The sequence below is a fragment of the Fusarium venenatum genome (genome assembly GCF_020744135.1).
Source record: "Fusarium venenatum strain MPI-CAGE-CH-0201 chromosome Unknown EDB82scaffold_4, whole genome shotgun sequence".
NCBI classification, from domain to species: Eukaryota; Fungi; Ascomycota; class Sordariomycetes; order Hypocreales; family Nectriaceae; genus Fusarium; species Fusarium venenatum.
In genome coordinates this window covers 4,662,053-4,686,991 of record NW_027072132.1, presented here as the reverse complement: position 1 = coordinate 4,686,991, position 24,939 = coordinate 4,662,053, and the positions used below count along the sequence as shown (strand labels likewise).

The following is a 24,939-nucleotide window of genomic DNA, read 5'->3' as shown; positions in this document are numbered from 1 at the left end:
TATGTGCCTGACAGCACCTGATAGTTGACTTTAACGGAGACAAATCCACTCATTATCTCCACTGCTTATTTTGTCCCCCGCGATTGCCGGAGAAGAAAAAACGCCGAGAGAATTAGATGCAGTTGCCATTGTTTCACGGTCTTTGTTCTCGTTTAGCCTTCGAACTATCCAGCTGCTTGGCAAGTCTAGATCCGGTTGTGAGTGCAGTTTGTACAACCCACTTTTGCCTCACCACTGGATTTCTCGATACGGGAGATTCACGATGCATGCATGGAAAAAGTTGAGACATACAGATAATGTGTTGTACAATATTAAAGCTATTAATGCCAATGCTAATTATAGAGGCTATCCAAAAGCAATCATTACCCATTCATCATTATTAATTCCATCTCGTTGTTTCCTATTAATTTAAAAGTCTCAGCCTAGGGGCTGTACTTCTTCCACTCAATCTTGGAGACGTCCTGGTAGCACTTGGAGTCGAGGGCGTACTTGTGGCTCGAGTACGATCCCTTGGGGAGAGACTCCAGCTCGTCGCACTGGGGCACAAGGCGAATGGGTGCACAGCCCTTGGGAATGTTGCGCTGAATCTTGTCGTTCTTGTCGATGGTGATGCGTGCTTGCTCAATGACCACGAACTTTTTGCCACGGTAGTACTCTATGCTCTTGTTACAAGCAACAAAGGTCTCGGGCAACAAGTAGGTGTAGGGGTCCTCAGGCTGGTTCAATTGGACACCAGCGGTACCAGGCTCGAAGTTGAGCGTAGCACCGAAAAGATTCTTGTTCTTCTTATCGGCGACGAGACCAATACCGTTGGGAGTCAGAGGAGTACCACCGTCGCTGATGACGGTAGCCTCGCCGTTTTGACGCTCCTCCTTTGTGCCGTTCTGGTAGAAGATGCGGCCGTCCTTCTCGCTGATACCGAGAAGGGCGAGGCCGGCTCCGGTGTGGATGCCGGTGAGCTCGAAGTTTTGGATGGGAGGATCAAAGTCTAGCGAGGGATCTGTGACGTTGACGACAAGCTTGAAGCCCTTTGATGTCGAGCGTGATGGGTATTTAGGGTCCTTGACGATGTGAGGCTGGACCGGTGAGGCCGCTGCAAGGCCGATAAGGCTGAGGAGGAAGGTTGATGTGAGCATGGTTTATGTGTTGTTCGAGATGTAGAGCGAGGGTGCAAAAGTCAAGATGGGAGAGTGTTTGTTCGAGGGAGGACGAGGAAGGATAAAATAATGGTTTGTATAGAGTCTTTAAGGACCGATAATACAAAAGAACCAGGAACCAAAAGTGAGGGGGATCGTATCGGTTCTTAAATGCCACCTCAAAAGATCGTCCTCAGCTGGTCGGTCGATGTAACGATGAAGTTTCTCTCCCGGCCTTGGCTGGCCGATCAAGGTGGCTGGCTAGCGTGGGATGAAGGTGGATCCTCCGTGAGCCGAGAGGCTAGGGGCCCGCTATAGTGGATCCTTTAGAGGCTCGGGCGACTTTAGCGAATGGCTACAGGGGTCGCCGGTGCGGGGAGTCCCCTGTGGACCGCTGCACGGCCAAGTCGGGGCCCTGAGGGCTTGGCTCAATACGAGGGTGTTGCCGTGACTATTTCGTCATTGGATGATTTTCCTCATGTCGGCCGATACCGCTTCAGTAGCCGCAACCAACAAGAATGAATTCACGAGGACTGACGATGTTCATGTCTCTATCATCAGCTTTCATGATCCATCATATATACCCATTGAATCTTCTTCTTCTATGGATACTCTACCTTAAACTCATCAAATGAATATCAGATAATGAGATCCAGTATTCCTGACGTCAAGAAATTATGATGCCCGTTTCGAAACATGATGAAAATCCACCACAAATCCGGGGGATCCCAGCAATTGACGATCCGATATCTCAGTATCCATAATTAGCCTCCGTTTTCTTGTCTCTCAACTTACTGCAAGACAGAAATGAAATACCAATTGTGTCGTCACATGCCGTGATATCAATCCATTAGTGTCTTTTCTCGCCGATGAAAACCCAAATCTGTGGATCTGTTAGACTACGGTAGACAAACATGCACAGGCGAGACCGATGCCAAAGAATAGGATACGGATGCTTTTTGTTTGACAAGTGACAGGATCAACAGGAGCAAAATGCACTACTTTCAGCCCCGTACCACACGAAATGGCGGCCTGTTCCGTAGGCATTCCGTTTTGTCATACGTTAAACTCATCGCGTGGCATTGCAGCCGCAGCAGGGATTGAGGCTCACTCATCCTCAACGCTCCATGACGTTTATCTTTACCATCTCAACAAGACCCTTACGAACATTGTGGTTTCATGTTTTCGGATATGATATTAGTGGTATCTCTGGCAAGTGTCATAGCGATGATCTTTCGTATCCTTGCTTCATTCATTATATCATAAATATGGTTCGCATCTCGCTGGGTGGTGATCTACAGCAACCATCGACAAAAGATCGCAGAAAACATGCATGAGAATGAGACAAAGGCCCGAGCTTTACGTTAGGGTACACTCTGTACAGCCTCAGCTTCAGTCTCGAGGAATTTTGGTGCGCTATTACGCAGCTAAATTGGAGCATAACGTTACTTGATAGACGGCTTAAAACAACATTATGATCATATGACGCGGACTAGACCAAATCTCTCATGATGTGAGAGGGGCTCAAGGTTAGATTAGGTCTATTCTTGATAACTATATTCTCCATCTTTCTTAGTCTAGGAATTTTGCATTGCTCATGCTTTCAACGGCTTGGTTCTGCTGTGGGGGCACATCAACAGTCTAGACCTGGTGGAGTTGACGACGTCCTCCATTCTTTGTATTCCACTTGTTATACTTTGTGAAGTTGTTTTACCCCAAATTGTGGCTTTTCAATGACATTTTTGGGTGGATTATTGCAACGTTTGTGAGCCGAAGAGATAGGGTATTAAATGTCGGTGTTGGTTGGGAGTCAAGAGCGTGAAGTCTCTTGCTGCAGTTTCGAGTTAACAGTATCGATATCCATTGAGGTTATTATTAGGCATTGGTTGACAGGTGTTGGCTGCAGACTTATTCCAGTTCGCCAGGCACAAGTCTGATCGGTCAACTCTCATCTCCAATAAGCACTCAGGGCACTTTCAGTTGGAGCACACCCAAAATGCCCTTTTGAGTTATCTCCAAGTCATCGCCTGTTTCTCTGTTTGGTTCATATGAATCAGTCTAAGTCAAAGCTCCCGTAGCCCCGAGCTGCATGCAACCAACCCTCCTCATAAGCCAATTGCATTCAGCCAAGACAGGTAGGCCTCCCCTAGCGGGTATTTTTACACTTTTCAACCAACCGACCAACCATTTGCCCATGATATGACTTTTTTGTACCTGTGATTGAGGGGTGTCAGGGCTTTGATTGGAACTTGCCGTGCCAAGAGGTTGCAGAAATGCCTTTTCAAAGTGTCATTGCTGATTATCTTTGCGCAATGGAAAGACTGAGAGGGGAAACACTCTATCTTTGGAGAGTATTCTCGCAAAATATAAAGCCAGCTCCCCTCTTCAGTTACCTATCCATTGACAAACCATCTTTCTTTCAACGGGAATAATCTAGTTCATGAGCGACTATCAATCAGTACCCCAGACTCAGGACGGGTCTACGGAACAGAGTTTCGTAGACTCGGACTATTCATTCGATGGTAAGTGTTTGTCTCGAGTCATTATTTGGGGTTACTCCACCAGTCGCTTGTACTGACGCTGCACCGACCCGTCTCTAGTCCCCGGAGCTGACTTCGGCGGTTTTTCTTTACCTCTGGTGACATCTCACCAGAATGTGGATCAATGGCTTTATGTGAGCTCTTGGTCTCCAGACGCCGCTTCTCTTGGCTCGATGAACCAAGAGGGTATGTTTGGTGCGAGTGCGGGTTCAGCGGTTCTGTCCTGCGATAGCTTTTCTGAAGTTGACCTTTCTTCGCCGATGTTCGGGATGGATTCGCATCTCAACGACATCGATTCAGTTCAGTTTGCGTTCTCAAATCCTCCGGTACCGTTTCTTGATCTTCCCACCGTCTCGGATGATGTTTCCAAGATGGCATCGCTCACTGGTTCACCAGTCACCGCAGCCGCTCTATAGAGCGTAGGTTCAGCGTGCGACCAGACGAACGATACCATTCTTGACTCATCATCTGCGGCGTTGGGAAACGACGGAATATCAGCGCATTTGTTTGATGTCGTTGCTTCAGATTTCAGTTCATCTCCTGCCGACAACTCCGCCGGCAACAACTCAGGCTCCGATATAACCAGCAATCAGACGTTCAAAGAAGATCCTGCCATTCGTCTGAAAAACAACGAGTTTGTAGAGCATGGAAAATGGCTCTGCATTTGGCCCGAATGCGACAGGTTCTTTAAAGAGAATCGCATGAGGAAGTGAGTTCAAGCCATCCTCTCCTCTCCTTTTTATCGCTAACCTCGGATCTAAGTAATCATCTTCGAACGCATCTGAAACCTGTTTACTGTTCGTGGTCTGGCTGTAACTTTCGGGATTCTTGTCAGAAGGATATGCGCCGGCATTACGGAACGCATCGCTCGCGGAAAACTGTCCAGTGTCGGTTCTGCGATAAGTGGTTCACTCGTAAATGCAACTTGAGTAGACATGAGCGAGAGATGCATGGTGGGAAGAAGAGAGTCAGGAGGTGATAGTTGGTAGTAATTTGGTAGTAATCTTCAAACACACTCCTTTCAATCGTTATCTTTGTCAAGCTATATCCAATGTAACAACCCATCACTATAGGGTACTTGTTTACTCAACTTGAAATTACTAATCTTCCAAGCCTACACCCCCGTCATCTTCATCTTCACTATGTTCATATGTGACATCAACAAATCCATCGCTGAACTCACCTTCGTTCAAGTGTGCCAGCGAAGCAGAGTCTATGAGCGTCAGTCTCTAACATGTCAAATGCAAATAAAACTCACCCTCACTCCTTCCTTCATCGTCACCAGATATTTCCTGAGATTTGGAGAGATCAAATGCCGCCATACTCGACGTAATGTTCGTCATAGAGTCCGGCTGCCACGGGTTGGGTTGTTGTTGACTAACAATTTGCATCTCCACGGCCTTGCCCAACTCACTGCTGAGCATTGCCAACACACGACGTTGATCCAACCAATGCATATTCTCCCTGCCACCAGGTAACTCCACAGGTCTCCAATTCAGGTAGGGCTTTTGATGGGATTCCGGTTCCACGAACATCCCGGGGTGGTGTTTAAAGTAAAACTTGCAACAGAGGCACGCAAGCTTACTACAAGCTATGTATCGATCACTGCCCACAAAGTTGCGTCGATTGCGGTGAAACTCCTCCAGCATTTGAACCTCGGAATGCACGCACAGCTGGCCTGAATCCTCATCGTACATGTTCTTGATCGCCTCTTCAAGATTCATTGGGCCACTCAACCAAGCAACGTAGCTCTGCATATCCTCAAGACGGGGGTCGTTTGCTGGCAGCATTCTTTTGACTATCGAGTTCAAATTCGTCAGGCCATCCGCAGGGGGGACCTTTGCTGGGATAGGAGCATCCACTCGTCTTATTTCGTATGAATTGAGAAGCGACCCTAGTAGAAGAGAATCTTGAACTAGGTGTGTAGACACGCGCACTCTCTCAGCTAGGCGGCCGACGAAGTGCCTGACAGCTCGAAATGTCTTCGCAATCTCCGGGGGTGCCACACTAAGCTGCTGGCTCAAAGTTCCCAGAGTTGTCATTTGAGGGTCGTGTCGAGCGTCGTAGGCTATCTGACATAGAGCAAGAGTATCAGTTTCTGTGGAATATGAGAACTGAGACAGCCACTTCAACAATGCGTTTTTTCCTGGATTTCTGTTAGTTACATCGGTTTCCTGGGTCGAGTCAGACTTACCAGGCTGTTGAACTGTGTCAGTATCTAACTTGAGGTACTTCTCACAGTGTCTGGTAGCTCTGTGTAACAGCTTGCACTCTTTTTTTAGTCTTGGTGCAGCAAACTCGGCACATATCTTTGCGAGTTTATTCTTCAAAACTTTCTGCTCTCCCTCGGTCTCTTTAGGTTCCTCTCTTAGCAATTTGAGTACTTCGGTAAGAAACGATATAACTTTATCATTCGGAGTTAAGTTTGCTGCAATCCAGAACACGACACTTTTCTGCTTGTCCTCGAGAGCCATGGAAGTCGTGGTATCTCCCCCTTTTCTGTAATCGCAGATAAAGCTCAAGTTCTTCAAGAACCTACGCCTAGCATCTTGAAGAGTGGCGGGAACATAAGCATTGGCAGCGTGAGGGCCATCTACTCGTTTGAGAATGTGAAAGAGGGCGAGGTTCTCAAAGAGCCGTGAGAGTATCTTGTCATATTTGTCCAGTCGCGGTTTTCCGACACCGACCATGTTGCAGGTTCACCTTTTGGGCGTATTGATTGTAATGATAATGCTAGGAGATGTTTGACGAGGGAAAACAAACTTATACCACCACAAGCCCGAATGGTTCACTTTATATATAATGCTGACTCCTCTATTCTTAGTATGCCTAGAGCCGTGCTTAATTCAAGGGTGTGAGGCCTTCCATCCAAGCCCCCCTCATATTTCTGTTGGTCGGCTTCCCACATTAGAGTAAAAGGCAGAATTGGGCCGACTATAGTCTCTACTGGGGCTGTGTTTCCTCAGGATAGCGTGATATTTGCATGTGACTCTATCAAATAAAAATGGAAAAACGAGGGTTTTTGTTCTTCATTGTGTCCTGTTCATTTTAGGTATCTGACCAAATTGCTGTCCATTTCCTAATGTTACACTGATTTCGAAGTTGTAACTCTATAGGCTGATCACGTTATACAGAGCCGTCTTTGTAACATATGGCTTCCAGAAGGCAACTCCAAACGATGATATTTACCTGCTTAACTTCAAGCTTGGGCTCAGGATAATTGTCAGAGATACAATTGCCATCGGTTCATACGTGAATGTTTCAACCAAACAATTACTAGCGTCCCAGACGCTCGGGCAGTTTTTCCATAACTATGATCTGCATTTAGTGGACCGGCCCTCGAAGCGACAGTGAAAGCGTAACTTTGCTGGAACCCGACACTCGTCATCGAATTGCGGGGGCAACTTCAAGTGCCACAGGAACAAAGGAACTGCACAGCAGGTAATTAGGCCAATCTATTGGATGCCTTAAAGATTAGTATCCTATATCAAACGTCTTTTACAATGAAGGAGTAAACTAACCACTAGATAATTCTAATAATAATAGAAATTATATCAACTATAGCAGGCTGATTAGTACGGATGAATAGCATCTTAATAACAGGGATCACCAGTGTTTTTTTAATCGTAATTGTTTGTTTCCATCTCTGCGAAGGTCTCCTTCCTTTTTTTTTTTACACCTGAAAATTCTCCGGGCGGGAACACCAGTACAGGACCTAGAAACCTCCTCAGTGGTCCCCTCATTGCCTTAGTAGCTATCTCAACTTTTTTCCCCAGTTCTTTATTCTCGTCTGTCCTTGTTCTATTTTTCTTTATTTCCTTCCCTTCATCCACCAACGTCGAATCGACCGGTTCTTCCTCCCGTCACTTACCATGCCTTCGCTCGACGGGCTTCCCAATGAGGTCCTTCACAACATCGCCTCGTTCCTAAATAAGAAATACGATATAGCTGCCCTCTCGCGCGCCAACCGACACTGGTACGATATCGCAAGCCCGATTCTATGGAAACGCGAAGCTCGATCTGATAGACCCGGCGCCCTGCACTGGGCAGTCGAGAACGGAGATGTCAGAGTCTTGCGCCGTGCTCTAAAAGCTGGTGTCAGCCCTTCACGTCTCGCCTACACACATAGACCCAAACCTCGCATCCACCCTTCGCATAAGTGGTACAACTACCATTCGAGTTACTACGATGATCCTATGTGGAGAGTTCAAGACGACGATCAATCTGTTGACTTGGATGCATCATACGTGCTACATGACGCTTGCGATTGCTTCGAAAGTGGCTGCGATGACGGCATCTTCAGTGATTGCAGATGGGAGGCTATACATGTTGCTGCAAGCAAGGGTCGGATTGACATGATTGAGATCCTCTTAGATGCGGGCGCTTCCATTGACGCGCCGTCCTGGGGCGTGTGCTTGTGTCGTCCGCACTTGCCTATAGAAGCCTTCAGCGAGTCACAGGCCGTTGACGAAGGAGAACTTGAAGATTTACACGGAGGAAACTGGACTCCCCTACATGTCGCTATATGTCACAAAGAATTCGATACGGCGAAATTCCTCCTGAAACGCGGGGCTTCAACGGTTATATATCAAGGAATTGACTTTGAGCTGGATCCCAATGCTTGGAGAGATGACGATGTTGCTCACGACTCGAGTCGGTTCAAGCTGACGGCCCTGCATCACGCTGCCAAACACGATATGCTGGATTTAGTAAAGTTTCTTCTGGACGAAAAGCACCAGGAAGATATCAATGTCGAAGGACCATTCATGGGCACCCCATTATTCCAGGCCATATGGTACGGTCGCTGGGACACAATAGTTCCATATCTTCTCGAGCATGGCGCCGACCTGAATAGAAGACTTATCGAGACGCGCTTGACCCCGCTCATGATGGCCTGTTTCTCACGTCGTTTTGATGACGCCTCCAAACTCATTGACTTGGGCGCAGATGTCAGTACTTTGTCAGTGCATCGCTTCAGCATTCTTCACTTGATCCTTGGGTCGCGTCGATTCCGGCCAGAAGACTTCTTCGACCCTCTTGCTCCCCCCACGAAACCTCTGAGCAACACTTCTGAGGCCGAAATTATCCAAAAATTCATTGCCAAGGGTTTCGATGTCAACGCAAAGGAAGCCGTTCTCGGAATGACACCACTCATGGTTGCAAGTGCAGGCTGCAACACCGACGCCATACAAGCGTTACTCGAGGGCGGTGCCGATGTCAACGCGTGTGATAATGATGGCCTGACTGCACTTGCACGCGTTGGCGAGACAGCTGAAGGATCTTCTATTCTTGGTTTATACGATTCTGCAAAAATGCTGCTGGATGCGGGAGCAACATTTCAGGATTCATTGGATGAGGTTACTCCTTTGAACATCATTTGCTCTCGACAATGCGAGCCATACTTCAACCGCGAGTGGGACGATCAACACGCTGCTTTGGTCAAGCTACTCATCGAGCACGGCGCCAATCCAAACGAGAAAGGCGTTTCTGAGGCTCGCCCTTTTACAGCGGCCGTCGTGCATGGTAACCTGAACCTCGCACAAGCAATTCTGGAGAACGGCGGTCGGCCGGAAGAAGGCGACCTAGAAAGTATCCTCGCAGCGTCTGTGCATGATTCGTACGATGATGGAAAGACTGAGTTCATCCTACGCATCGATTATTCTAAACACGGCATGACAAGGCCATCAGAGGAGTTCTTGCTGGACCTCTTGAAGAAAGCGCTCAATGAGCAACTTTGGACAAGGGCGGCTGATTTGATGAAATCAGTGGTGGTACCAAAGGAGCTCTGCGAAGGACTGATCTATCGCTGCTTGGAGAAGCCTTCGCCAATCGCTGATGAGCCATCGAGTCTGATTCAAATACTTCTTGACCGGGGCCAAGACCCCAATGAGCTGTTCAATGGAGAGCCTCCGTTGTATTACAGTTTCAAATCAGCCTCCTGCTGGCGGACGACACCTGTGTTGGTGAATGCAGGTGCGGACATCTACATGCCGACAAAATCTATGCCAGATGGGGCTTTTATGTATACCATTACCAATGGGTACCAACCACAAGCATGTCAGATCCTTCTAAAGCATCCAAATGCACTGCGCGACAAGCCAGAACGACTGCATCGGGAATGTTGGTCATCTCTTATTTTTTGGGAGCCCCGCAAAGGTATTCGTGAGGTTGAGCAGCCAAATTTCTATCACATACCACAACTCAACTGGTCTTTTACAAACCAATTGATCTCCGCTGGGTTGAGGACTGACGTGAAGACACTGGATGACAAGGACGTCAAGGAACTCGTGGAGCAAGCGATTCCGAAGAACGAGGTCTTGAGGTTCGAGGGCCGAAAGGTCCTGGAAGCACTTGACATTGTCTACACTGAGCCTACGGTGATAGAGATGCTCAACGCCATCGGAGGAGATGAAGAGGATCCCGAGGATTTCGAGTACGGCTCGGTGAGCGACGAGATTGACGACACAGACGATTCGGATCTCGATAGCGATGGTTACGACGGTCTTGACTTTTTCCCTGGCTTTATGGAAGGCGAAGAAGACGAGGAAAACGACCAAGGAGATCAGGACGGCGAAGGCGAATGGGGCGAGGGGGGTTATTCGAGTGATTCCGATGACGATTATGACGATGATGGACATATACCAATACCTGTCCCTTTTTTGCTTGGACTTCTCATGTAGGACATACGGACTGGAAAAAGGGTGGTTCAGTGTGGTTGTTTTTGCTTGAAAGTGACCCGACAGGGTAGGGTAGGTAAGGATTTCAGCGGGTTGTCCATGGATATGGACCATACCTTGGGACGGCGCTTTACGGATCTTGATAGCCGGATTTTGGGACGTGTGATATCCTTGAGCTTTCATGTTGCAATCAAATAGACGAAACTGCCTCTACGGGCTAAAAACTCAGGCATAAAATTTTTCATCTCACGATGCAGGCCCAAGTGATCAGGCTGGTTGGATTGGACTTGCTCTGTGTGAGGGTGAAGGTGTCAAAGACTTTGGCTTCCCATGAATCGCAAAGACGACGCCTAGAGTATTGAGTTTCGGATATGTCTCGTCATCCGAGTCTAACAGTAAATCGTAAACGTCGAGTTGCGGAGACAGTATTCCCGACGTCGGCTTCAGACTCCGGCGGGGAAACGACCACCACTAACGCCAGGGGCAACTGAGTAGCCTCACTAAGACTAGGGAGACTAAAGTCCTGTTACTCTTACCTGACAGGTCGGAGATGTTACGGCGTTGTGGGACATGTCGACCTAAACAGTCACAAGGGAGACCTGAGAACCTTGAAGGTTGGATATAGTCGCCGGTTGTCCGGGGATAACTATAGGGTATTTCACCTGAGAATACGTGGAGGCGTGAGTTACTGATAACATTCAGACAAATGAGCGTGCAGGTTTAATGATAAATAAACAGCACAGTCTTCTGACATTTCGAGACTACTGTGAGGCCATACGAAATGGTCGTATGAATTTACATGGCGCTCATAACTCAACTTAGAAAAGCGTCACTTTCCTGACCAACATCAAAACCCATGTGAGAATGCGGGGTAACATTTCAAAGTAAGCTCATGATCCAATGTTACCTAGCTAGTTTAGGTCATGCACACGAATGTGAATAGATTGAATCCAGAAGCTTGGCTCGTTACTATGTGGCGTTGCAAGTTTGTCTTTCACAGTTATCCCGGAGATGAATGTGCGAATAGGTTGCCCCCACATCCAAATCGGAGAACGGGGCGCTACGGCCGGGCGGCGGGATGCCGAATAGCGACGGACAAGGAAAAAAAAGGGCTCTAGTTGGACGAGAATAGAATAGAATTACAAAGTAATAATATTGGTGTTTGAGGCATATGATTCGGGAAAATAGGCTTGTCAATGAACAAGGGACTGCTGCGGGATTAGAACACGGCATGCAGATATGAGACGAGGGGAGATGTTCGGTGTTGGTAATTGCAGGGTGATCAATTGCTATCAGTGTAGTTGCTATGTTATCAGAATTTCAATGGATAAGTAGTCGGCCCATCTGTGGTTCTGCTCAACATGTATCATCATTGATATCATCTTGCCAGCGGATTCATGTCCTTGATAACCCAGATCCCACAATCGGCCTCCGTAATTTTGGAGCCCGAATAGATTTACGTAGTATGTTGGTGGGAGATTGCAGTGCAATGCAGTCCAGTGCAGCAGTAGCTGTTACGGCATCATCCCTCCATCATGATCAATGGTCCCCCACTTACACAATCCCATGCCATGTCATGTTAGCGAGCGGACGTTATGTCCCTAGCTTGTTCTTTCTCCAACGGAAAATGATTCGAATGTTCTCTCAATTGGAGAAGCCCCAAGCCCATAATGTAGTTTATTACTGTGAATTGTTCCAAAAGACGGGCAAGTCTACCGCACCTGCCGTGTCGTGTCGTGTCGTGTCGTGTCGTGTCATGCTGTACTGTTTAGTTGAAGCTCTGAGGGGAGGTTGGATCAACCCCGCTTCCTTCCGTCGTACCGTACAAAAGAGGCAGTTTCGATACCCCACCTCGACAGGGTCTCAGGCAAGATCGCTCCCCATGATTGGTTCGTGGCCATAGCTTCTGTCCTCCACCTTGAGCTCTCCCCAGTCAAGGTTAAGTCATAGCAAACTCCGAACACCGAGATATGCCCTCCATCATGGAAGAGCCATACTTTCCTCTTCCGGTAAGCCCATTCTCAAGAGAGTGTGGTCGCACTCACACGCGTTCCCCCGCTCTAATCTGTCGCGGCGCTTTCATCTTGGGACGGCATCTAGCGGTTCATCGGCCGGTCGCCGTGGCTAAGATACTTGGGAAAAGCGCCAATTCACTACTGTAAGACATGTATCTCATGGGGTTCGCTATTCAGAGTCCGGTCTCCTATCGGTTGCCATTCTCGGCGCTTGTAGTCGCCTCATCCTCTACCCAGCTCTATGGAGATGCAGATGGAGAAAGCTTCCAGACTTTGACGCCTACCAAACCATTACTGCACTCTACTGTTCCGTACACACATGCCATGACACCCCTGACCCCTCCTCCTAGGCTCAGAATGCCGACAGCTTCGGGATTCGCGGGATCGATGGAGATTCGCTGTTAGGCTGTGTGAGCGAGTCCTCGGCCGACCTCGACCGTGCCACGGTTCCTATCCCGTTCATGGCGAACATGCAGCAATCCATTCATTGCACTGCAGTGTGTGAGATGTGGATCCTTGGCTGTTTCCGTGTTGTCTCGTGTGGAGAGCATCCGTCACACACTGGGTGCCCGTTACTTGGTGACAAGACACATAGTCATGGCGTTCCATCGAGAGCATAAATATCTGGCATTGGACCCTCGATATTCTACTTTCTTTCCTCCTCACTCTCATCATCATCATCATCATCATCTTTCTTCCTTCTTCTCACCTTTCCAACAAAACAAACAACCCTTTTCACAACCGCCAAAATGGTAAGCATTCTCCTCTAAACCCACTTCTCCAATATCCTCTTGAGCCTCATCTAACACATCAACAGGTCAAGGTTCTTGCAGTTCTCTACGACGGTGGCCAGCACGCCAAGGATGTATGTTTTCCCATGTTTCTTTTACAGCTTGATTTCTCTTCACTGTTCTGTCAATTACCTTCAATGGTCGTTGATTCTACCTCAAACACTTCCACATCTACCGACAACCACAAACATCTCCCCACACACCATCTCTCCACGCTTGTCGATCTCAAACGCGGGGAAATGGTCTCACTACATGGGAATCAGCCACTATCAGCCTACTGATGCGGGGCAATGTCTGGGCAACATCTGGGCAACATCTTCAACAGCATCAGGGAGTAATGCTTGGGTGGCAGTGTCTAGCTTCATGGCTCTCATGTGGTTTACACTGCAGGCGCCTGGAGTGACAACAATGCAACCCAACCTACACCCAATGTTTCAGTCCTGCATCATTACCCCTCAATCACTTCTCAAATCGTATCTTCATGGCCAACAGCAACTGATATGTTTCATAGCAACCCCTCCTTCTCGGAACCACTGAGAACGAGCTCGGCATCCGCAAGTGGCTCGAGGACCAAGGTCACACTCTTGTCACCACTTCCGACAAGGACCGTGAGGGTTCCAAGTTCGACGAGGAGCTCGTGGATGCTGAGATTATCATCACCACTCCCTTCCACCCCGGTTACCTGACCGCTGAGCGTCTGGCCAAGGCCAAGAAGCTCAAGCTTGCTGTTACCGCTGGTATCGGCTCCGACCACGTCGACCTCAACGCTGCCAACACAACCAACGGCGGTATCACCGTCGCTGAGGTCACTGGCTCCAACGTCGTCTCCGTTGCTGAGCACGTTCTCATGACCATCCTCGTTCTCATCCGCAACTTCGTCCCTGCCCACGAGCAGATTGAGGCTGGTGAATGGGATGTCGCCCACGCTGCTAAGCAGGAGTTTGATCTTGAGGGCAAGGTTGTCGGTACTGTCGCTGTCGGCCGCATCGGTGAGCGTGTCCTCCGCCGTCTCAAGCCTTTCGAATGCAAGGAGCTCCTCTACTTCGACTACCAGCCCCTTTCTCCTGAGACCGAGAAGGAGATTGGCTGCCGCCGCGTCGACACTCTTGAGGAGATGCTCGCTCAGTGTGATATTGTTACCATCAACTGCCCCCTCCACGAGAAGACCAAGGGCATGTTCAACAAGGACCTCATCTCCAAGATGAAGAAGGGCTCTTACCTTGTCAACACCGCCCGTGGCGCCATCGTTGTCAAGGAGGACGTCGCCGCTGCCCTCAAGTCTGGCCACCTCGCCGGTTACGGTGGTGATGTCTGGGACCACCAGCCCGCTCCCAAGGAGCACCCTCTGCGAAACGCCAAGAACAACTGGGGCGGTGGTAACGCCATGGTTCCTCACATGTCCGGTACCTCTCTGGATGCTCAGATCCGATACGCCAACGGTACCAAGGCTATCATCGACTCTTACCTCTCTGGTCGCCACGACTACAACCCTACCGATCTCATTGTCTACCAGGGTGACTACGCCACCAAGGCCTATGGTCAGCGTGAGAAGAAATAGATGTATTCATAAAGGAAGGAATGATATTTACATGATGATGAATAGTTTTGGATCAACTGCATTATAGACGCGGGTCAAAAGTAATCAGCGCTGCAGATAATACAATTTGTTAAAGTTATACCTTCTTTCTCTCATAGCGACCTATTGTATGAAGTTTGATGCTTTAATGTTTACTTCGATCGACCTACTACTTTATCTTCGACTTTGGATCATAATGCCCCCTTTAAAAGCTAGCATCATGGAAACTTACCAAAGTCTTCTTGAGAAACAGCAGTTCTACTGGAGAAGAAAACATCAATCCCGACCATTAGACCTATCATTATCGGCACGTCTCCATCTTGAATTGTATCGTGGGATACTGAGGTAACCAGCATTGTTGGTAGTCTAATAGTGATCATTTTATGCGTTTAAAATTTGCGTTCAAGAGCTTACAGAAAGCTTGTCAGTGGATTATCTGGGATCAGTTTTGGAAGCAGAATACTTTATTTCATTTTCATCTTATTTTACTTTGTTACTATACTAATAATACACATGCATAGTCGCTATATTGATATGCCTCCTTATGTAAGCCATCGTCAAACTTCATCTCGCTATAACTTCATACGCTGTGTTTCACCGTCATGACATGTACCCGCTGTCATTTTTCTCAAACCCCTATCATGCTGTCGTGGATCTCTCAAATCATGATCATTTCCAAAACTGATACCACTTCTTATCCTCATCGGAATGCCCTCTTCTTCTCAAGACCTGCTCATCGCGCCCTCTGATGCGCCAGAAGTAGACTGGCACACCTGCCACCACGAAGAACACGACCGAGAGTGTCTGGAAGGGCTGCGCAAATACAGCGCGTGTGAGAAGGAAGATACTAACACAACAAAAGATGATGGGTGTAGTGATCCACGTCTTGTAAGGGCGAGGCAGTTCAGGTTCCTTAACGCGCAAAACAATTACGCCGAGAACGGTGAAGAAGTAGAAAGCATAGCCGGCAACTCCATAAAACGTGACAAGGGTGCTGAACTCGCCCACAATTATGTATCCTGTTGTAAGAACAGCATTGAGGATGAGAGCGTATATTGGCGTATAAAAGAGCCCTGCATCCTCGTCGCCAAACATTTGTCTCATCTTACGAGTGAACCAGCTGCGAGTACGCAGGGTGCTGAGCTCATGCTCATGAGGACTGGCTCCAACACCAATAGTGCCAAAGATAGATGGAATATAGCCCTCTTTGCCAGCGGCGTAAGCGAGACGACTGGAGGTGAAAGTTGAGGAGTTGAGAGCACCAAAGCAGCTGGCACTGACGATGAGGGCGAGAACAAGGGAGCCGACAGGGCCAAAAACATGGCTGCCAAACATGACACCAACCGTGTTGGCGCCGTCCATGCTCTTGAGAGGCAGAACAAGAAAGTAGGCAATGTTAGCCAGGACATAGGAGAGAATAACCAAGGGCATTGCTGTATGGATGACTCGAGGCAAGTCTCGGGCCGGGTTTTGAAACTCGGCAACAACGTAGTTTGTCTAAATTATATTAGCACTCCGGATTCATAATTTAGCCAGTGTACCACTTACGTTATCCCAGCCGTCATATGCCCAAAGGCCGGCGTAAAGCGCCAGAGCCCAAGCGGACATATCTGTCGATGTGTTGTCAAACAGCGCAGACGGTTTCCAGTCGACTTCCGACTCGCCCTTGAGCGTCTTTCCCGTTATCATCACCACGATACCGGTGATTGTGATCCCGATCAAAGCGATGAACTTCATAAACATGAGTGCATCATTCACACGCGTCCCCAGCTTTGTGGAAACACAGTTTAAGAATGTCACGATCAAGAGCCCAACGAGCGCAACAGCCTTATTGATCCAAGGGTTGACATACTCAGCGTCAGGACCAATGAATGCGCGAACGAGATATTCACCCATGATGATGGCGATGATGGCGGCGCTACCAGGCTTGAGAACCAGCATAGCCACCCATGTGAACAAGAAACCAAAAACCTCGTGAAACGTCTTTGCCAAGTACACCTGAGCGCCTCCGTTGAGTGGCATCGCTCCACCGAGCTCAGCGTACGATGCGGCACCTGTCCATGCAAGGATACCGGCGATGATCCAGACAAGTAGCGCAGCGCCTGGTGAGCCAACTTTACTGCTCACCGCACCTGGCGACGAGAAAATGCCGGAGCCGATAATTAGTCCGACGATTAGTGACAATCCGTTAAGATATGTCAAGTTCTTGCTCTTTTCTAACGACCCCCCACCCAAGCCACCGGCTGGCCTCATCCTGGAGTTGGAGGCACCAATGGGGGCATAGCCTTCAGCACCTGCGGTTGAGCTCAGAGGGAACATATTGCCTGAGTATTCGAAGGCTGACGTTGTCGAGTATGATCGATGCATTCTCCCACCGGGGTTCGCGGGATTAGCGCTGTTCAATGGGTCGTCAAGCTCGAGAGATAGTCTTCGCGATGACGATATACTCTGCCGAGACGATATTTCTGTTGCCCCCTCATCGTTGAGCTGGCTCGAACTTGCCAAAGATGCGAGTTCGAGCGAGTCCCTCGTGTTCCCCGGTTGACCGTAAGAGGGCACCATGGTGGTTCGTCTTGTCGTTGTCCTTCCTCCTCTTGTTTAGCGACGGGTCAATCGATATTTCCCCTCCCAAGTATAATCCACCAGTGTTTGAGTTCGGATTTCAGCTGCTAACAGCAAAGGCGCATAACGATTGGGAGTCGCGCAAGTCTCGAGCGTATGTTTTGAGAAGTATCGCAATGGAAGATTCGTGAAGGAGGATCTGTGAGGATCGATGTCGTGTAGAAGCAGATGTCGTTTTTCAAGCGGTCGAGATTAAAGATGGAGGGTATAAAAGTACAATTAAGAAGAAGAGTCAGTTGTATTCATCAATGATCAAATTGATTGCTCATGAAGTCTTTATTTAATTCAGCACCAAAAAAGGGGATGTTTGTTTGTAAGTGGGGTGCTTGATGTGGACGAGACAAAGAATGGAAAGGACCAAGATAGGAGACCTTCCTCAATTCATCACGAGGAAGGAAGCTTTGCTTTGTCTATGCAATTGCTTCCTATTCCTTTCCGCGTATGGTCCGAAAACAGCAACGAGCCACAACCCCCTTGCCGTTTCAAGTGGTGGGTCAGCCACTTGCACCGCCACGATATGCTTAGTCACCCGACTTACTTCAACGACATGGTCCTGGGAACCTTTGCCATCTCTTCTCCTGGCATCACAACATAACAACATGGGGTCCGACGATTATGCTGCCGTCGGTGGCGGGGGCGCCTTGAAGCTTAAGGGCGCCAAGATCAATAAGAAAAAGAAGAAGCGCGACAAGACCGATCTAGAGAAGAACCTCGACACTGGAAGCAAGGACGAAGAGAAGAGGAAGAGGAAGAAGAAGGACGGAGACGATGAGCCTCGCCACGAAGATGACGAGGAGAAGCCGGAGGTGCAGAAAACCGAGTCTCAGAAGCGCCATGAAGAAATTAAGAAGAAGAGGGTAAGCGCGTCCAGTCTGAAGTTCAAGCGCATCTTACTAACATGATCATCAGCTCCTTCAACTGGCCGAATCGTCTGGGTCACGACCTGAGCTTCTCAAGACACACAAAGAGCGTGTCGAGGAACTTAACACATACTTGTCAAAACTAAGCGAGCACCATGATATGCCTAGGATAGGTCCTGGCTGAACAGACGCCAGGATGGAAGATGGCGAAAAGGGCATATGCGGTCATACGGAAGTTATTGGCGTTCATTGGTTATACCCTCGAATTTCAGCAATTAATCAACCATTAGCCCATTCTATTTGTTCATTGACTCATGACAATCAGTGGCATACAGCTTATAACTACAGCACTGTCGCAACCTCTGTAGAGTTTCTATTTTGATAAAACATTGTAGTGATAATGCAGCCTTGTTGAACTTGATCATTATTCCCTAGCGCCACACTCTTTTTTTTATTATCAAGATTGATAGTGCATTGCCAGCTAGTAGGCGTATGCAGCTTGTAATATCTCAATGGGATGTATACAACTTCAAGCATACTACAATAACATCACATCAGATCTTTGTCATAGCCTATCATCAAGATACAGAACTATGCAAATGGCTTGTATTCGCTCATGTACTATGCCTTTAGATACGATCGCTGTCTGCTAATATGCTAAGCGCCCAATTAATGATCCATATCTCCTTCGAGATGCAACCTTACGTGGAAGCTCTCGTCTAATGATAACACGCTTCCCCATATACCCAAGCGTCTGATGTTGTCCTATTCTATTTACCCAATTTTGTACCCGTGAGGAAAGGACCGTGAAATTCATAATGAGCCCATATTATATGAGCTGCCGTCCATGACCGAACAGCTTTGTTCATCTACCACAATGTCTGTGTGGTGATCGTCGCGTGATGCGGAGAAATGTGAAGATAGTCTTCTGCTCACAGAAGAATGAAACCGCCAAAGACCATACCAACAACTGCACCCAGGACTGAACCAACTGATCGAGGAGCAGCGTTCTGGAGGTCAGGGTCGTTGCTGCCAGTAGCAGCAGCAGAAGGGACAACTTCAACCCAAGAGGTTGAGGTCAATGTGGTGACACCGCCATCCTCAAGTGTCGAGGTGTAGGTCTTAGGAATAGCGCTAGAGGTTGCCTTGGTACCTGTGCCGGTGATAGTTCTTCGCGCGGACTCTGTTTCAGTTGTGGTTTCATCCTCATCGGTTTGTGTAGCCTCGTCGGTCTGAGTTGCAGTTTCCTGGTCGTCTGTGATTGAGTTAGCAAATGCGATCATCAAAATTGTTTGGCAGGTGTCATGAGAACAATAATCAATGTGACAATAAACGACTTGTCCCGGTTTTGGCGCACTTGCGTAAGTCACGAGGTCAGGGCATTCGGTTTACGGGAAAATGGCACGAAGTAAAAATATCACAGCAGGCTGGGGAGTTGGACCCGCATCAATGACCCGGTGGATGGTCTTATTGCTGCTGATCCATCCCACATACCGGTGGTTGTCTCTCTTTCTTCTGAAGTCTGCGACGCTGTACCTGACTCCTGTGTTGACTTGGAAGCTGGTTCCGAGGTCAAATCGGAAAGGACATCGCTCGCGTCGTCAGTAGTGGATGAGGGGACAGTGGCAGTGTCAGTGTCGAAAGCAGTGGAAGCATCGGCGACAGTGGAGGTATCATCAAGGACGGTGGATTGATTTGTCTCACCCGAAGATACCGTTTCGGACGGCAATTCAGAAAAAGAGGATGGATCAGGCAAAGAGGTTGTTCGAGTAGACGTACTGGCAGCAGTGGAGGTTGTAGCACTAGGAGCAGGAGGATTGGATGTTGAAGCACGAGAAGAGAGAGCAGTCTCGGAAGGTTCCTCTTCCAAGTCGGACGTACCAGTGGCAGTGGCGGAATCATCGGCGGTTGATTCGGGGTCGGACTCCTGAGTTGACTGTCGAGTCTCTGTGGTACGACGAGTAGTCTGTTGGGTAGGAGCCGTGTTTGATGCAGGCTCAGTAGGCTCCTCATCCGACTGGGTGGCAGAAGGAGTATCCTCGGTGGCAGAGTCCTCCTCGGTAGATTGGGCAGCAGTGGCAGAAGGTCGGCCTGTGTCCGGGTTAGAGGTCGGTTCGTCAAGTTCAGAGCTCGCGGGTCGCGAGGGTGAGGATGGCTCACTCGTGTCAGATGGCCGTTGGGTGACTGATGCTTGGTTCTGTGTCTCTGATGCTTCATTTGTGGCAGCATCGGTTGGCTCCTCAGATGGCTCTTCCTGGGTGGCGGAAGCCTGGTCCGTAGGCGCCTCAGCAGTATCCGAGGGCGGCACTGCGGTGTCTGAAGGAGCCGTAGGGGCAGTGGGCGCAGTTGGGACAGTTGGAGCTGTAGGAGCCGTGGGTGCAGTGGGAGCCGTTGGGGCTGTTGGTGCCGAAGCTTCATTAGAAGCTTCGTCGACAGCGGCATCAGTAGGGTCGGCGGTAGAATCCTGTGTGTCGGTGGGTGCTGGTGTGTTTTGTCGTCGAACCATCTGTGCTATAGACTCAGAAAGGTTTGCTCGGTGACCGCTCATGCCATGCTTTCCCATGAGATCTCCATGGCGGAGATGTCCAGGGCAGAAACGAGTAGCACCGCCAATAGATGCCACACCGACTCCTAAGAGACAGCAAGCAGCCAGAGCAATCAAAGCCTTGCCTGCTGGGGATATCCTTCTGGTAGTTGTCCTTGGGGTGATATGGGCAGATTCCGAATCCTGGAGTAGTGCTTCCTTTGACATGATTCTCTCTTCTCGGTCAGTGTTCAACAGTCCAGCCTCCATGCTGTAATCGTGCTTGATGTCGCTAGATGCCATGATGTACAAATGAACAAAAAGACTTGGAGGATGGAAGAACGGTGAGTTTTGTAAGTCGATCAGAGCGATATCAAGCGAGGCAAAGACTGGAGACGAATATGCAAAGGACGTATAGCGGCTGAAAATAGTCCAGGAATATGCGGACCCAACAAAGCAGCTTTTTTTGGTTTGCTTTTGGGGAAGAAACGAGAAACGACTGGCTAGGAAGTGATGGTGATGTTGACGAGGTACAGTAGTGAGGACCCAGAATGCGAGTGGTGAAGACAGTGCAGTACAGTAAACAAGCTAGGGTCTAAGAATCTGCAGACGCCAGCTGACGAGAGGAGCGGATCTCTTTATCGATGATGAAAGGTGTCGTGTGCCAAGTAGAGAGGAGTCTCTGAGGAGGTGTCTCTAGCGTCCGAGGGAGGAGTCAACACAGTTCCAGTTATTATCAATGGATACAGAACTGGTGATGTGCGGATGAGAGAAGCCCAAGTGGACAGAGAGATTGACAGTTGATGGAGGTGCTGGGGGAGGGAGTGGAGGCAGTGGATAGTGGATGCAGTGGAGTGACTGGGCGTTACACGAGCTGAGTTCGTCAAGTTGAGTCAACGCAAGCCAATCTCTAGCAAACAACACAAGAGGAGAGTTTTGTGTCAAATGCAACTTGTCGTTTGTGATGCCAGTGGATCGTTCGTTGATGATGGATGGGGGATCTGTTCAGCTAAAAGTCCCGAGAACTAGGCTAGTCTTGGCGAGAGGAGGCTGAGCTGCATACGACTATCACAGTGGTCCAAGTAAGCTGGCTTTGATTTGTTGCTGTAGTCTTTATTTTTGTCTGTCGTGGCAAAAGAGAAGAAAGGTCGTTGCAAGTCTGGACAATTCGCTATGTATGTACTAAACAGTTGGTGTGTTTCTTTTTTCGGCCTGGGAGGGAGCCGCTTGCAGTTTTTAACGACAGCCTCCCCGAAGCTACCTAGGCCGAAAGCTAGTCCTTGTCTAGCTGCCAGGCCAAGTTCAGATGGCTGGCTCCACGCTACACGGCTGTCCCTTGAGAACCCGGCCCTTCGCGCTGTAAACAAGCCCGGGGAGCTTGGAAGGGATGTGCTTAGGGTGGAGTTTAGGCGCGAAGGGGCGGCTCAACAAGGTCAGTCTAGCCCTTGGCCGATAAGGTCCAGTGAGGCGTTTGCTTACCTGGCCAGCCCTTGGGAAGTCTTTTTTTTTTTTTTTTTTTTTTGGCTGGCTGACCTGATGTATGTACATCTGACGAGGGCGGAGCTGCTGAGGCTCGCAATTTACATCGCTGTAGAAACTAAAGGGTGTTTCAGCCTTTATTGAGCCTAAAACTGTGACTGCATTTGCCTGACTTGTTGAAGTTGGCTGTGACAATTTCGATCTTCAATGTGGGATGGTAGGTGCTTGCTGCACATGAGATCTAAACCAACCCAACCCAACCACATTGCATCGTTGTTTTTGTCTACAGAGCTACTGCAACAGCACAGGTCTCTTCTGGCCCCCTGGTTCCTGCCCTGTCTATCCCTCCGTCGTGTAGATGGCGCCGCGCCTCTCCAACGTGACGCTAGATACTACTTGGGTGATGTCACTGTGGATGCAACGGTAAACGGACGATGTTGTTGCAAGAATTTTGGTGTGCCATGATAATCATTCATGCACATACAGAGTACGAGCATCGTGTTGTTCTTCGTATTCTTTAAAAAGCTCTCAGGCTCCATCATCAATTTAATTTATGTGAAAACGTCGAAGGGGGGAGAGACAATCGCCTCCCTGACATGAGAATACGAGAAAATCGACAGAAAAAGATGAGCATCGGCACCAACGAGCGGGTCAACGTTCAGACCCAAGCTATTGGTCCCAGTAGATGTGCCTTCTACTGCCCGCATGGCCCCGGTCATCATTCCATGTTTGACCCGCTCTGTTTGACCCCTGAACCCTGTCCCTGATTTTGAGGTTGCTTGCCAGCTTGCCTTCTTGCCTTCCCTTATCCAACCCTTCCTGTGAGTTGATCTTGTGTCGCAAGAGGTCGCTGTCCAAGTAAACCCAGGTCAGCAGGGTTGACACAAATCTTAACGCTTCGTCAATATCATAGTTTCTTCCTGCTTTTCTTTGATGCAACATAAAAAACCCCTGCTTGATATGTGCAATTGATGTTCTTGATTATTATTATAGGACCCAGTGACGCCTTCTGGTCATTGAACTTGGTTATTCTTGTGTCGGATCAACATCGCCAAGACTCCTCCACGACCCTGGTCTGAGTTGATCGTCAATTGTGATGACGGATATGCCCTATTATGTTGGGTAATAATACGATAGAAATTTCGGTTGATTCTTATTTTTGGTGCTTTTTTATTTTCTTGTACGTGAGATCGAGGATGGATACGTGCACAGTCCTTGGCTCCGAACGGCGTGTCCGTCTTAAGACGAAGCGGATTTGGTAATGTGCCAAGCGGATAATGATGTATGCGACCGGAACTCACGGCCCATCACCAAGAGTTTTTTTCCATTGAGCAATTGCCATGATCATCGTGCGCACCTTCTAAACACGAATGTCCGCAAATGCTCCGCGGGGCCAAGTTTGGCAGTTGACATACGTTGACTCCGTTGCGAACCGGAATGTCGTCGAAACAGCATGGTTGGCCGATAGATGATTTATTATTGATAGTTACACGGCCTTGGCTGTCATGATGAACCGAATCGCTGTTCAAGTCACTACACCTCAACTTCGTAGCTTGAAACTCCAGCCCCTCTCTTGGAGAACAGGAACAGTGGAAGTTTTGAAAGTCTTTCATGATCCGGCGAGCCATCGTCCACCTGTGGTTGAGACACTTCTTTGACTGAGACATGTCATCTCAGTTAGCCAACGCTTAGCACATTTCTTACCCAACCAGCAGATACCATTCGAGACAAGCTGCTACCAGACAGTTAACATGCAGATTATCGTGGGACAGCTGAAGTTGACCGAGTTTTAGGTTTTGAAGTCAATGGCTGAGCCAATGTGCTATTGACAACGTTGATACTGCACCCTTGGCGTTTTGCACTTGATACGTAGCGCTGACCGTGCGATGCTTTCTAAGATAACAGTTGTCAACTCCTGCGATTTTGGCAATGGTATCACGCCACTAGGTAAGAAGAGCATCAGGTGGTTTCATTGCGATACCGAAGTAAGTCGCAAGTTGAGGTTGACGTATATCATCACACTGACAACTACACGCGTATTTGAGATCGTAGCACAGCCTGTGTGGACCTCGTATGCTGGAGTTTCTGGGGACAGGCGCAGTTAATTTGGCGTCTGCCACTGGCTGAGGGTTCAAAGACGCATGCCTAAATTTAGACCGCCCGAAAACCCTGGTCATCACATTCGGGAGACGTACAGAGAGAAACGGCATGCATTTCGTGATGACTTGATTGCAGCTGTTTTCCATCAACAAGACAATTGGAAAACTCATAAGAGGCTCCAACGTGATAGACACATGACAGCTGCTGTCTCCTTGTCCTGTGGACTCTAAAATCCGGAAAGTGTATTTTATAAGCTTCCCTTTGAGGCAAGTACCTACCTCTAAGCTTGTCGAGTACGTACCAGTCATCAGAGGAGCTATTGCAGTGGAATGCCGTGATATTATATCGTCAAAGGAATAAGATTGCTGCTAAGAAACATGTGTGATGGACAAGCTATGAGAAAGTGATTTATCCATATATCGGCTTGCATATACTCACTCCTTCGCTACGTACCAATCTTAGTAGGTAACAATTTTATTATTGTCGGGTAATTGAAGCTTAACTTAACTCTGGAAAATCACATCCTTATTGCACAATGTTGAGCCACTGTCCACTCCATATTATCGTGGCTCGTTGTGGCCGTGCTTTGGTAGTTCCAGTTCTGTGTCTTGATTGGGAG

General features: G+C 48.5%; 8 protein-coding genes across 8 annotated transcripts; 4 read left to right on the top strand and 4 right to left on the bottom strand.

The window, feature by feature from the left end:
• Positions 1-290: 290 nt before the first annotated feature.
• Positions 291-1,463, bottom strand: EDB82DRAFT_515709 (uncharacterized protein). Its single transcript, XM_025738625.2, has one exon. It carries the CDS (start codon positions 1,134-1,136, stop codon positions 423-425), a length of 714 nt encoding a protein of 237 aa, XP_025593367.1. The 5' UTR covers positions 1,137-1,463; the 3' UTR covers positions 291-422.
• A 2,113-nt stretch (positions 1,464-3,576) lies between these two features.
• EDB82DRAFT_480704 (uncharacterized protein) lies at positions 3,577-4,092 on the top strand (the record flags this gene model as incomplete). Its single annotated transcript, XM_025738624.1, has 2 exons — positions 3,577-3,658; positions 3,737-4,092. 2 exons carry the CDS (start codon positions 3,577-3,579, stop codon positions 4,090-4,092), a joined length of 438 nt encoding a protein of 145 aa, XP_025593366.1.
• Positions 4,093-4,705: 613 nt separating this feature from the next.
• EDB82DRAFT_515702 (uncharacterized protein) lies at positions 4,706-6,730 on the bottom strand. Its single transcript, XM_025738623.2, has 3 exons — positions 5,871-6,730; positions 4,935-5,822; positions 4,706-4,889 (listed from the first exon to the last, which is right to left on the bottom strand). Exons 1-3 carry the CDS (start codon positions 6,364-6,366, stop codon positions 4,777-4,779), a joined length of 1,497 nt encoding a protein of 498 aa, XP_025593365.1. The 5' UTR covers positions 6,367-6,730; the 3' UTR covers positions 4,706-4,776.
• Positions 6,731-7,306: 576 nt separating this feature from the next.
• Positions 7,307-10,697, top strand: EDB82DRAFT_329321 (ankyrin repeat-containing domain protein). Its single transcript, XM_025738622.2, has one exon. It carries the CDS (start codon positions 7,549-7,551, stop codon positions 10,354-10,356), a length of 2,808 nt encoding a protein of 935 aa, XP_025593364.1. The 5' UTR covers positions 7,307-7,548; the 3' UTR covers positions 10,357-10,697.
• Positions 10,698-13,035: 2,338 nt separating this feature from the next.
• On the top strand, positions 13,036-14,843 carry EDB82DRAFT_515695 (formate dehydrogenase). The gene is made up of 3 exons (XM_025738621.2): positions 13,036-13,120; positions 13,186-13,233; positions 13,671-14,843. Exons 1-3 carry the CDS (start codon positions 13,118-13,120, stop codon positions 14,715-14,717), a joined length of 1,098 nt encoding a protein of 365 aa, XP_025593363.1. The 5' UTR covers positions 13,036-13,117; the 3' UTR covers positions 14,718-14,843.
• Positions 14,844-15,195: 352 nt separating this feature from the next.
• On the bottom strand, positions 15,196-17,761 carry EDB82DRAFT_579972 (amino acid permease-domain-containing protein). The gene is made up of 2 exons (XM_025738619.2): positions 16,284-17,761; positions 15,196-16,232 (listed from the first exon to the last, which is right to left on the bottom strand). The coding sequence occupies exons 1-2, from the start codon at positions 17,295-17,297 to the stop codon at positions 15,405-15,407; spliced, it is 1,842 nt and encodes a 613-aa protein (XP_025593362.2). The 5' UTR covers positions 17,298-17,761; the 3' UTR covers positions 15,196-15,404.
• Positions 17,762-17,826: 65 nt separating this feature from the next.
• Positions 17,827-18,651, top strand: EDB82DRAFT_515690 (uncharacterized protein). Its single transcript, XM_025738618.2, has 2 exons — positions 17,827-18,214; positions 18,267-18,651. Exons 1-2 carry the CDS (start codon positions 17,957-17,959, stop codon positions 18,399-18,401), a joined length of 393 nt encoding a protein of 130 aa, XP_025593361.1. The 5' UTR covers positions 17,827-17,956; the 3' UTR covers positions 18,402-18,651.
• Positions 18,652-18,999: 348 nt separating this feature from the next.
• EDB82DRAFT_329149 (uncharacterized protein) lies at positions 19,000-21,479 on the bottom strand. Its single transcript, XM_065607488.1, has 3 exons — positions 20,378-21,479; positions 19,922-20,308; positions 19,000-19,472 (listed from the first exon to the last, which is right to left on the bottom strand). The coding sequence occupies exons 1-3, from the start codon at positions 21,042-21,044 to the stop codon at positions 19,150-19,152; spliced, it is 1,377 nt and encodes a 458-aa protein (XP_065463441.1). The 5' UTR covers positions 21,045-21,479; the 3' UTR covers positions 19,000-19,149.
• Between the last annotated feature and the right edge of the window lie 3,460 nt (positions 21,480-24,939).